At 42.6% G+C, this 13408-nt stretch overlaps 1 protein-coding gene across 1 annotated transcript in view; it reads left to right on the top strand.

Annotated features, from left to right (window-relative positions):
- Positions 1-13408, top strand: part of FAM227A (family with sequence similarity 227 member A) — a 64398-nt gene that overhangs the window by 29707 nt on the left and 21283 nt on the right. Inside the window, exon 13 of the mRNA XM_023728914.1 lies at positions 8626-8720. Within this exon, the coding sequence (XP_023584682.1) occupies positions 8626-8720 (95 nt within the window). The remainder of the gene's footprint in view (positions 1-8625; positions 8721-13408) is intronic.

Genomic DNA, 13408 nt, shown 5'->3' with positions numbered 1-13408 from the left:
AACTGCCCCATAGGGTTTCCAAGGAGTGGCTGGTGGATTTGTGACCTTTTGGTTAGCAGTTCCGCTCTTAACCACTGCACCACCAGGGCTTCAAATATCCACCCCAGAAGGTAACATCTGAGCTGAGGGGGAAAAGAAAAAAATGAGAAGGAGTCAGCCATTATAATAGTAAATGGAAGAGCCTCTAGGAAGAAGGAACAGCATGTGTAAAAGCCCTAAGGCAAAAATAAATAAGTAAAAAGCTTGTCATATTCAGTGAAAAGGCCAGTGACACTGGATCCCGCGGATCCCACGGAGCAAGGAGAAGAGAGGCAGGAATTGAGGCTGGGGAAGTAGGTAGGGGCTGGATCCTGCAGAGTTGTGAGGGTCATAGTAAGGAGTATGGATATAATTTAAGTACTATGGGAATCCATTAAAATAGATAACACGATCTGATTTAAGTTTTTAAAAGATCACACTGGCTTCTGAGTATAGAGAATGTATTGGAGGGTCATAGAAGACCAGTTAGGCTTAGTCTAAGTAAGAGACAGTGGTGGCAGGTGGTAAGAAGCAGACAGACCTGAAATGTCTTTTGGAGATAGCTCTTTCAATATTGGCCAGTGGGTGGGCTTTGGGAGTGAGAAGGAGAGGTGAGGAAATAAAGGAAGGTGCCAAGGATGACTCCCAGATTTGTGGCTTAAGCAGCTGGATGGTGCCATTTACTGAGATGGAAGGCATGGAGCTTGGGGAAGGGGAAGGCTTTCAAGGGTTTGGTTCTGAACTTGTTAACTTTAAGATGCCTGTGAGACATGCAAATGGAGATGTCAAGTAGTTAGTTAGATATACAAGACTAGGCTTTAGAGGAAAGGTCTAGGTTAGAGAGAAGAACAATTTCTATCTGAGTATTCTAGATCTGTGATGAAATATGGAAACTGAGAATGAATGGCCACCGTGGAGCTAAGCAAAGGCAGAAAAGTACACTAGGCTTGGTGCCAGAGACCTAAATCTCCATCTAAGTGATGTCACCTATCAGTTGTGTAGGTATGAGCAAATCAGAGCCTCCATGTTCTTATCTGCAAAATGGACATCACAATTGGTATGAATTCTTATAGATTCAATCTCTGTGTCCCACAGATTGTTGTATAGTCATGTCCTGTCATGATGTCTGATAATTTTAACCAGAATTTTCCCAAGTTCCAGAACATGGGTGCAGTAAGAGTCATTAACTATAATGACCCAGATTCCTCCAGCTAATTCACATACCTGTTAATACCAGATCTGCCATGCCCACTCACCTTCCACACATTCCTGGGTATCTCACATTTGCTCATACACAGATAATATCTCACATTTTGCTCAAAAACAGGCTCCCGCTGCTACTCTGCCCCCATCCCACTTGAGCCCTCAGTGTGCCAAATCTGAGCAGTAGGGTGACTGGGTAGGGTAGAACAGCTCCCTCTTCTCTGTGCCGTGGTAGGTCAGGGGGTTCCAGAGCAGTCTTACTTTACCCCCATCCTGACGATAGCCACCCTTGTCTCACACACCCATAGGGTGGTTGCTGGTCACAACATGAGAAGATGGATAGGACAGTCCTTTGTAAGCTGAAGAGCATGGTCTTTACGGAGAGTCTACCATTGTCAGGCCCTGCTTGTTTTCTTTGCATATATCCTCTCTAGTCCTTACAAAGGAGCCCTGATGGTGCAGTGGTCAAGCGCTCAGGTTTGAACCCACCAGCCACTCCTCGGGAGAAAGATACGGCAATCTGCTTCTGTGAAGATTTACAGCCTCAGCAACCCTATACTGTAGTGTGATTCTACTCAGTCCTGTAAGGTCACCAAGAGTCGGAATCAACTCAACGGAAATGGACAGGCCTTACAACATCCCTGCAAGCTCAGTAATTATTATCTTTATTTGACAAATAAAGAAATAGACTCAGAGAAGTGAATAACTCACCCAAGGCCACACAGCTGACTTCAGCTGGCATCAGAAAGCTGTTAGTCCAGGCTCTTTCTGCATCATCATGCTTCCTCTCCAACTAACAGGAGGCCTTGTTAACAAACCCAAGCCAATCTCCTTGCATTTATTCTCAGCTCTGCTACAGATCTCTCTGAGGCCTGTTAAGAATGAGCATTGAGGCTTCATTGAACCCCAGGAGTGTTTCTTTCTAACAAATCCAGTAACCATCTCACATTTAAAGATCAGTAGCCTTTGGACAGCCAGCTGCATGATGTATGGGAAGTCCTTTCTGCTTTCTCCTGTCCATTCAAATACCACATTTCTATAAAAGCAAAGCAGTTGTTGTTGAGGCTGGTAGACTGTTTGCCTCCCACTTGGTGGGCCATCTGTTTAACATTGCCAGACTCCTACTCATCCTTGAAGACAGTACCAAAGTGTCTTCTCTCCTTGGAAGCCCTCCAGCTCTCCCCCCGGCAGAATCAAACATTCCGTACTCTGGCTTCCCATGATGTTCTGCTCATACTGCTACTGTTGTTGGGTGCCGTCAAATCGATTTTCGACTCATAGTGACCCCATGTGACAGAGCAGAACTGCTAGTGGCAGAGTATTAGTTGTTTCTCAATATCTACTCTCCCCTTCATCAATAGAAAGAGCACCTCTGTGAAGAATAGGTATACACACAGAAAACAACATACCTTGATGGCTACCAGGGATAGAAGAGGGAAGGAGGGGCGATCACTTGCTAGATAGTAAGCACTTGGATGAAAAAGGCAATACACAATATAAGGGAAGTCAGCACAACTTGACCAGGTAAATGTAGACACCAAGAGGTACATAAGAATAAAGGACAATTATGGTAAATGCTAAAACATATAAATTTTGCAACAACAGTAGTAACAACCAAAAATATGTGTGTGGTTACATAGGTAGATATGTATGCTACATGTGTATAGGAAGGTATATGTGAGTACCTGTGCATGCATATATAGGTATATCTGTAGGCATAAGTATATACATGTTTGACTATGCTGCATGTATGTTCATATATATAATAAGGCACATGGGGGCACAGTTATGGAGACCTCCTAGACATATCCAAACAACCACAGGATTGGTTTACTGGGTTAAAGGGCTTGGGACCACCAGCTCATGGGACAACTCAGTCAATTGGAATAACATAATACATAATGTTCTACACCCTAGTTTGGTGAATAGCGTCTGGGGTCTTACAAGCTTGTGAGCGGCCATCTAAGATACAACTATTGGTCTCTTCCCGTCTGGAGCAAAGGATAATGAAGGAAATCAAAGACTCAAAGAAGAAGCTAGTCTACAGGACTAATAGCCCACATGAACCACAGCCTCATCTAGCCTGAGACCAGAACTAGATAGTGCCCGGCTACCACTACCAACCATTCTGATCAGGGTCACAATAGAAGGTCCTGGATAGAATGAGAGGAAAATGTAGAACAAAACTCAAATTCCTAAAAAAGACCAGACTCGCTGGACTGATAGAGACTAGTGGAACCCCAGAGACTATTGCCCTAAGATACCCTTTTAACTTAGAACTGAAGCCACTCCCGGTAGTCACTTTTCAGCCAAATAATAGATTGGCTTATAAAATAAACAATATCACCAGTGAGGTATATGCTCCCTTAAACAATCAACTATATGAGACCAAACAGTCAACATTTACCTAAAAACAAAGGTGAGAGGGCAAGGAGGGGCAGGGAAGATAAATCAATGGAAACAGAACAAACAGAATGGAAATAATGAGAATGCTAACATGTTGTGAAAATTATAACCCGTGTCATGGAACAATTTATATAAAAATTGTTAAATGGGAACTTAATTTTCTGTGTAAACTTTCACCTAAAACACAATAAAATATTAAAAAAAACCCACAACAATGAAAGAGCACCTCTGATTTTTCAGTGGACACACACGTTGCTAGTATACGGCCTACATTTCCTAGCCTCCCCTATATCTATGTATGGCCGTGTAACTAAGATCCAGTTAAAGTGCATGTGCCATGGGGCAGTTTCTGGGAACCTTCTTTAAAAGACAGCTGGTGTGGACCCTTCATCTCTTTGTCCTTTCCTCTATCCTGCTGTCTGGAATGTGAATGTGATGACTGGCGCTCCAGCTGCCATCTTGGACCCTAAGGATAAGGGTCCCACCTTAGTAAGGGTGAAACCGTGAGCTGGGAAAAATCAGTCCCAAAGGACATAGCACAGCACAACCATGATATGAGCCTGGATTGCCTTTCTTCAGGCTTTATGTGGGAGAAATTTCTGCCTAGTTTCAGGCAAGGTTGAATCTCTGTTACATCAAACTTAATCCTAACTTATATTAATGCTGTAATAAATATGTGATAATTTCACACCTCAGTGTGATTGTCAGGAGTCCCTGGGTGGCACAGGTGGCTAAGTGCTCAACTACTAGCTGAAAGGTTGACATGCCTGGTGATCTGCTTCTGAAAGGTCACAGCCCTGAAAACCCTATAGAGCAGTTCTACTCTGCACAGATGGAGCTGACATGAGTTGGCATCAACGTGATGGCAACTAACAAAAATAATGTGATTGTCTGTTTACTGTGATCTCCCCCTACTAGACTGGGAGCTCCTCAGCACAGGGACTAGGTTTCAGTGTCTTCCCAGTGCCCAGGCACATTAGTAGTTGCTCAATTAAATGTTACCAAAGGAGGCATGGTGAGCGATTGCATGAACAATTACAGCAACATTTATGGAGTACTTACCATGGCAGCCACCCTTCTTGGTGCTCCATATGCATTAGCTGACTTCATTCTCACAAGAATTTGACAAGAAAACCAAGGCAGTAGAGAGGTTCAGTGACTTGCCAAAGATCACCAGGTGTTGAGTGACTGAGCTGGAACTTGAACCCCAGCCTGCCGCAGTCCTTGGCCCATGCGTTTTCCACATCAGCCCCTTCTCTCTGCTGTGCTCCCAGGTGAAGGTGGAGTTTTCAAGCTGTGCCTGCAAGGTCTTTCTCTGCATGTACCTTTGCCAGGAACAGTGAGAAATATCTAAGAAGTTGCATGTATTACTTTTTCATATTCCTGTCATCCTCTCACTACTAGTTTTACTAACTTTTTTTTCTTCTGTTGAGTCTTCTTGCGTGAATGACGCGGGCTGTTCATGTAAGAAGAATTCAGAAGGAAGCTCACAAGCGCAGAAGACTACAAAAGGTACGTCGACTACCAAAAAGGGACGTGTAGGCTTCTGACTTTCTTACTGTCTCAAAAACTCTGGATTCTCTGGTGTATTTGGACATAAAATTGCCACTCTAGTTTCTGAAGGTGGTTTTAGTCTGGGCCTTGCCCCAAGGGACAAGGGGATGTAATTGTCCTTTCAGTTCAGTAAGCATTAATTAAGTTCCACTTTTGTGATGATGAGTTCAGCACAGTACTAACAGCCGTAGGGAAGAGAGGTTGTTGGCACTGGTGGAAAATAAATTTAAGAAATGGTTACTGCTCCCCTCCCCCACCAGAACCAGCATTTATTGAGGTAGGAGCTCTTAAGTATCATTGGAGGCAGTTCACACATGCCATCATTATTCCGAAAAAATTAATACCTATCCTTTCTCTTGAGGGAGATATGGAGACTCAGAGAAATTAGTAACTTCTCCAGAGTTTCCCAGAGGTAAGAGGCACAGCTGGAATTGGAATTCAGAAGTTCACTTTGCCTCTCTTCCTACTGCTTCCTGCTGCTGGTCAGGCATGATGCGTCTATCCATACGACCAGTGTCCCAGCCACTGTCTGTGCTTCTTATAAACAAGCACAGAGATTCCTGCCCTTTGAGGAGGCAGATATCTCAGAAGAGGTGAAGATCTCACCGGTGGCCTCAGTGTCCATCCACATGAGAAGTCTCAGGACTATCCTTAACATCTTGAGACCATGTCTAATCACTCCCTCGGTCCTCTTCAATCTGCTTCCCCCAGGTTTCTCAGACTTGACCCTCACCCTCGTCCACATTGTTTTAAAAGCTACTACTCATCAAATACTTGCTTGTGCCACGTATAATCTCATAGAATCCTCACAACAGCTCTCTGAGATTGTTGTTAGTTGCTGCCGAGTCAGCTCCAACTCATAGTGATCTTATCTATATCAGAAGGAAATGTTGCCCAGTCCTGTGCTATCTTCATGGTCATCGGTATGTTTGAGTCCATTGTTGTGGCTATTATGTCAATCTATCTCATGGAGGGTTTCCCTTGTTTTCACTGACCCTCTACTTTACCAAACATGATGGCCTTTTCAAGCAATTGGACTGAAAGGTACTATTTGTTATCCCCATTTTACAAATGGAGAGAATGAGGCATAGAAGTCTTCCCCAAGATTGCATAACTACTGTCTTAGTCATTCAGTGCAGCTATAACAGAAATACCACAAGTGGACGACTTTAACAAAGAGAAATTTATTCTCTCACAGTCTAGGAGGCTAGAAGTCCGAATTCAGGGTGCTATCTCCAGGGGAAGTCTTTCTGTCTCTGTTTGCTCTGGGGGAAGGTCCTTGTCATCAATCTTCACCTCTAGGAGCTTCTCAGGTGCAGGGACCCTGGGTCCAAATGACATGCTATGCTCCCGATGCTGCTTTCTCGGTGGTATGAGTTCCCCATGTCTCTCTGCTCACATCTCTCTTTTACATCTCAAAAGAGATTGGCTTAAGACACAACCTAATCTTGTAGATTGAGTCCTGCCTCATTAACATAACTGCCTCTAATCCTGCCTCATTACTATCATAGAGGTAGGATTTACAACACATAGGAAAATCACATCAGGTGGCATAATGGTGGACAGTCACACAATACTGGGAATCATGGCCTAGCCAAGTTGACACACATTTTGGGGGGACACAATTCAATCCATGAAAACTACTAACAGTAGATACAGGACTCAGACTCGGGGTGGTCGGACAGAACCTACAGCAAACCACTATCCATGGAGTCGTTGTCCAAACCTCCCTCATCTCTCTGCCTTCAGACTGATCCGCACACATACACTTTTGTCCTTTCTTTTATCCTTCCTTCTTTCTGCTTCCAGAGTAATTTTTCAAGACAGGGATTCCCTCCACACTCTTTGTACCATAGTTCCTCTGGTCCAAGAGAAGGACTTCCATCCCTCACAGTCCTAGGTGTCCATCCAGCTGTCACTGCTGCTGCCGCTGCTACCATCACAGGATTATAGCTTCAGGGGGGCTTGCCTAGGGGCATGGGTGAGAGAAAAAACAAAGCAGGATTTCTCCCACTCTTGTCCCACAGGAAGTCTCCCTCCCCTCTCCTTGGACCACAAAGAGAGGACTTCTGTTAGATCTCTTTCTGTCTGCACCTGGTGCTCAGTTCTGGAATTCCTGTTGCCTTTGAGTTTATGCTGGGAGATACAGGAGGAAAAAAATCCAGGGAACTCATTGCCAGATGATTCATATTTTGAGTTCTGGTTTCCTTCCTCAATTCACCTGTTACCATTTACTTTTCAGAGTCTTCAGATAGATACTCCATGCAATCTGTCTAGGGTTTTCAGCTGCATTCAGTGGGCGATAGGGTGGAATGTGCTTACTGCATCTTAACCAGAGCTGCAGCTCTGATAGAGTTCTTTGGTCTGCTCTTTTTTTATTTTCATTCCATTTTATACTATATATATATAGTTGTAGTGGTTCTCAACCAGGGACAATTCCCCCCCCACACACACACACAAGGGGACATTTAATAGTGTCTGAAGACATTTTTGGTTGTCACGTCTAAGGGAGAGGTTGCTACTGGTGTGTAGTGGGTAGAGGTCAGAGATACTGCTAAACATCCTACAATGCACAGGACATCCCCCCACAACAAAGATGATTTTATAATCTCCTTTAGCATTCCCTTTATCACAGGTCTCTTGGTAAATTTCCTTAGTTTTTGTCTTTCTATAAATGTCTTTATTTCATCTTTATTCTTGAAAGATAGTTTTGCTAGGTACACAAATCTAGCTTAAAAGTTATTTTCTCTCAAAATTTTGGTGATACTATTCCACCATCTTCTGTCTTCCATTGTTGCTGTTGAGAACTCTGCTGTTATTCTAATTGCTATTCATTTATAGGTGACCGTTGTTTTCTCTCTGCTTGTCTTTAAGATCTTCTCTGTTAACTCTTTCTTTTAGATAAACCATACATTTATGTAAGAGTTGGGTCTTTTTTTTCTTTTTAAATTGATGTTGCTCAGCATTTTAAAAACCTTTAGATCTTTCCTTTTTGTTCATTGTCTATACTGTATCCTGTAGAGAATTCTATCATGGCACCTGAGTCAGTGTTACACTTACTATTTACATGTCTTTTTCTCTCATGAAACTGTGAGTTCCCTGAAGATAGTCTACTTCTAGTCCCTACCATGGGCCCAGCACATAATAGCTGCGTAGTAAATGTTTGTGGATGGATGGATAGATGAATGGGCAGATGGGTGGATAGATAGAAGGATGGACAGATAAATAAGTAAATGGACCACTATATGGCTGCAGGTGTATATCTAGTTAAATGCAAGTGACATTGTATGTATTTACCTGCGCTGTTTCCTCCAGCGTCTCCCAATAGTCTGAACACATTGTCTAATAGGAAGATGAGATCTACCTTATGCCTTTTCCCATCACAGCTGGAAAGCTCCAATTATCTTTGGTTTTATTTATTTATTGCTAATATTCTCTTGATAGAGCTTCACTGTCAAGCAATGCTATTGAGGAAAGTTACAAATCAAGTCAAGAGAATATCAGAAGCAAGACAACATGAGGCTCTGTTACCTAAACAGGTGAGCACGTGATTGGAAATTTAAGAGTGGAGATGATTCAAAAGAGGGCAGGAGATGTGGCTAGAAAAACTAGCTCTGTGAATATGCCAGGGTAAGAATTAGGGTATTGCTGATAGTAGATGCAAGGTGATACAGTTAAGAAATCTCCTAAGAGTAATTCCTTACTAAGGTAGGTACAAGTTAAGAGAGCATTTTGTCTAGATTTCTTCAGGGGTTTACATTGCCTGCTTGAAACTCAGAAGCCTAGGTGTAATGGAGAGAGAGAGAGCACTGCCAACTTCTGTCACTCAAGTTTCTTTATTCCTCTGAGCCTCAGTTTCCTACTCTATAAAGTGGGGACAGTAATTACTAGGTCAGTCAGTTTGTCGTTCTGTGGGGGCTTGTATGTTGTTTTGATGCTGGAAGCCATGCCACTGGTATTCAAATACCAGCAGGTTCACCCATGGTGGACAGGTTTCAGCTGAGCTTTCAGACTAAGACAGAAGAGGAAGAAGGATCTGACGGTCTACTTCTGAAAAAAATTAGCCAGTGAAAACCTTATGAATAGCAGCAGAACACTGTCTGATATAGTGCTGACAGATAGCCCCTCAGGTTGGAAGGCACTTAAAATACGACTGTTATTTTGACTGGTAGAGTCAACCTTAATGATGTGGCTGGAGTCAAGCTTTTGGGACCTTCATTTGCTGATGTGGCATGACTCAAAATGAGAAGAAACAGCTTCAAACATCCATTAATAATTGGAATGTGGAATGTATAAAGTATGAATCTAGGAAAACTGGAAGTTGTCAAAAGTGAAATGGAACGCATAAAGATCGATATCTAGGCATTAAGCAGCTGAAATGGACTGGTATTAGCCATTTTGAATCAGACAATCATATAGTCTACTATCTGGGAATGACAAATTGAGGAGGAATGGCATTACGTTCATCATCAAAAAGAGCATTTCAAGATCTATCCTGAAGTCCAACGCTATCAGTGATAGAATAATATCCATATGCCTACAAGGAAGACCAGTTAATACGACTATTATTCAAATTTACACACCAACCACTAAGGTCAAAGATGAAGAAATTGAAGATTTTTACCAACTTCTGCTATTTGAAATTGATAAAACATGCAATCAAGATGCATTGATAATTGCTGGTGATTGGAATGTGAAAGCTGGAAATAAAGAAGAGGGATTTGTAGTTGGAAAATATGGCCTTGGTGATAGAAAGAATGCCAGAGATCACGTGATAAAATTTTGCAAGACCAACAACTTCATTGCAAGTAACTTTTTCAACAACATAAACGGCGACTATACATGTGGACCTATCCCAGTGGAATACACAGGAATCAAATCGACTACATCTGTGGAATGAGACAATGGAAGAGCTCAGTATCATCAGTAAGAACAAGGTCAGGGGCCAACTGTGGAACAGACCATCAACTGCTCATATGCAAGTTCAAGCTGAAGAAAATTAGAACAAGTCCACAAGAGCCAAAATATGACTTTGAGTATATCCCACCTGAATTTAGAGACCATCTCAAAAGTAGATTTGACTCATTGAACACTAATGACCAAAGACGAGATGAATTGTGGAATGACATCAAGGACATCATACATGAAGAAAGCAAGAGGTCATTAAAAAACAGGAAAGAAAGAAAAGACCAAAATGGATATCAGAAGAGACTCTGAAACTTGTTCTTGAACGTCGAGTAGCTAAAGCGAAACGAAGAAATGATGAAGTAAAAGAACTGAACAGAAGATTTCAAAGGGCAGCTTGAGAAGACAAAGTAAAGTATTATAATGACATATGCAAAGACCTGGAGATGGTCTTTCTCAAGCTGAAAGAACTGAAGAAAAAATTCAAGCCTCGAGTTGTAATATTGAAGGATTCTACAGGGAAATATTAACTGATGCAGGAAGCATGAAAAATGGATGGAAGAAATACACAGAGTCACTGTACCAAAAAGAATTGGTCAACATTCAGTCATTTCAGGAGGTAACATATGATCAAGTATCAATGGTACTGAAGGAAGAGGTCCAAGCTGCACTGAAGACATTGGTGAAAAACAAGGCTCCAGGAATTCATGGAGTTGATGTTTCAACAAACAGATGTAGTGCTGGACACGCTCACTTGTCTATGCCAAGAAATTTGGAAGACAGCTACCTGGCCAACCGACTGGAAAAAATCCATATTTGTACCCTTTCTGAGGAAAGCTGATCCAACAGAATGTGGAAATTATCGAACAATATCATTAATATCACACACAAGTAAAATTTTGCTGAAGATCATTCAAGAGCAGTTGCAGCAGTACATTGACAGGGAACTGCCAGAAATTCAAGGATTTCATTTTACTTGGATCCACACTCAATGCCCATGGAAGCAGCAGTCAAGAAATCAAATGACGCATTGCATTGGGTAAATCTGCTGCAAAAGATTCTCTTTAAAGTGTTAAAAAACAAAGATGTCACTTTAAAGACTAAGGTGTGCCTTACCCAAGCCATAGTGTTTTCAATCACTTCATATGCATGTGAAAGCTAGAAAATGAATAAGGGAAGACCGAAGAAGAATTGACGCCTTTGAATTATGGTGTTGGCGAAGAATATTAAATAGACCATGGACTGCCAGAAGATCGAACAAATCTGTCTTGGCAGAAGTACAGCCAGAATGCTCATTAGAAGCGAGCATGGTGAGACTTCGTCTCACATACTTTGGACATTAAACGAATAATTTCTTTTATAAGGATCAGCACAAAGCTGGTTCCTATGAGGCAGAGGTTAAAGATGTCCCAAATGTCTAACTTTTCCAAGCTGCTGTACCACTTCATTATCTGTAACATCACCTACTCCCTCTCACCTCAGTACTCTCCCTCCTGTCTTTGGCTTCCCTAATTCACTGCAACGTCTCACAGAACTCATGAACCATATAAAGGAAATGGCTCACGGGGTTGTGGAGGCTGGCAAGTCCCAAATTCGTGGGTTAGGCACAGACTTCTCCCTGACCCTCAGTCTCTGCCCAAAGGCACTCAGCTTTCTTGCTCTGTGAGCCAGTAAGTCCACTGCACCATTTCCTGCGAGTCTCTGCTGCCAGTCTCTGCTGTGGTTCTCTGCTGCAAGTCTCTCCCTCTTTGGTGGTGGTGGACTCTCCTCTCTGCTCTGGAAATGGCTCTCTTTTAAGGCAAAACTGACCAATCCCCTCAGTGGGCCACAATTATCTTATTTGCACAACTCCACCCAATCACCTGGGTGGGAATCACAAGACCATGGCTAGAAAGGTCACACACAAAAGTAATTAATCACACCACAGACATGTTGTCAGGAGGGACCAGGCCCTGGAGAAGGTCATCATGCTTGGTAGAGTGGAGGGGCAGTGAAAAAGAGGAAGACCCTCAACGAGATGGATTGACACAGTGGGTGCAACAATGGGCTCAAGCATAACGATTGTGAGGATGGCACCGACCTGGGCAGTATTTCGTTCTGTTGTACATAGGGTCACTGTGAGTTGGAGCCAACTCAACAGCACCTAACAACAACAATTCCTAGATCATAGGTTTTCAAGAGGTAGTGCTGATGATAAATGTTTAATGAACACTTACTATATGTCAAGCACTGTACTAAACCCTATACATGTAGTATTTTATTTTACCATCTCAGTCCTTTGAGATTATTATTCTCCAGTTTATTGGTGAGGAAAGTATTGCTCAGAGCCAGTGATTAGTTTGTCCAAGATCACAAAGCAAATACGTGATGAAGCCAAGATTTGTGTGGAGGCTAGTCTGACCTTGAGCCTGAGCTCTGAACCACTGAGCTTTACCACCAGCCCAGTGCGCAGCATGTAAGAGGCACTGGATGAATGTGTGCTCTCTCCTCTTCTCCTCCCGTCCCCTAAGTCTTCCCCACATACTTCAATGGATTATAGTTTATACCAATTTGTTTACTCCTAATGGTGCCTTCAAGGAGCCCTGATGTTGCAACAGTTAAGTGCTCAACTGCTAATCAGTGGGTTGGTGGGTCGAACCTACCAGCCAAATCGAAGCCAAGAGACCTGGCAATCTGCTCCCATGAAGATTTCAGCCTAGCAGACCCTATGGGGTAGTTCTACTCTGTCTTATAGGGTCACTATGAGTCGGAACCAACTTGATGGCACATAGCAGCAATAACAATAATGATACCTTCAGGCTTATGTAGTGGGAAGGGGCTTTCAGGACCCTGAGTAGGGTGAGAGGTGTTGGGGCTTCCCCAGTGCACCAGCTAGCAAGGGAGTCAGGCCCTAGAATTTGGGCCAAGTACAATGAGGATCATAGAAGATTTCTTGAACCTTTGACATTTCTCCATATTTATTATTGTTGTTGTTGGTTGCTATGGAGTCAATTCTAACTCAGGGCCGCCCGATTTGTTATAGAACAGAGTAGAACTGCTCTATAGGGTTTTCTTGGCTGTAATCTTAATGGAAGCAAATCACCGGGCTTTTCTTCCGTAGTACCACTGAGTGGATTTGAACCACCCTTTAGTTAGCAGTAGAGAGCAAACTGTTTGCACCACCACTTATTTCCCCTCAGTGAAAATTTTAGCAGTGAAAATTTTTTTTTTAAATATTTTATTGTACTTCAAGTGAAGGCTTACAGAACAAATAGTTTCTCATGAAACAGTAGTACACATGTTGTTTTATGACATTGGTTAACAACCCCACAACATATTAACC

The sequence above is a fragment of the Trichechus manatus genome, unplaced genomic scaffold (assembly GCF_000243295.1).
Source record: "Trichechus manatus latirostris isolate Lorelei unplaced genomic scaffold, TriManLat1.0 scaffold00027, whole genome shotgun sequence".
Lineage (NCBI taxonomy): Eukaryota > Metazoa > Chordata > Mammalia > Sirenia > Trichechidae > Trichechus > Trichechus manatus.
This window is presented reverse-complemented; position numbering and strand designations above follow the sequence as displayed.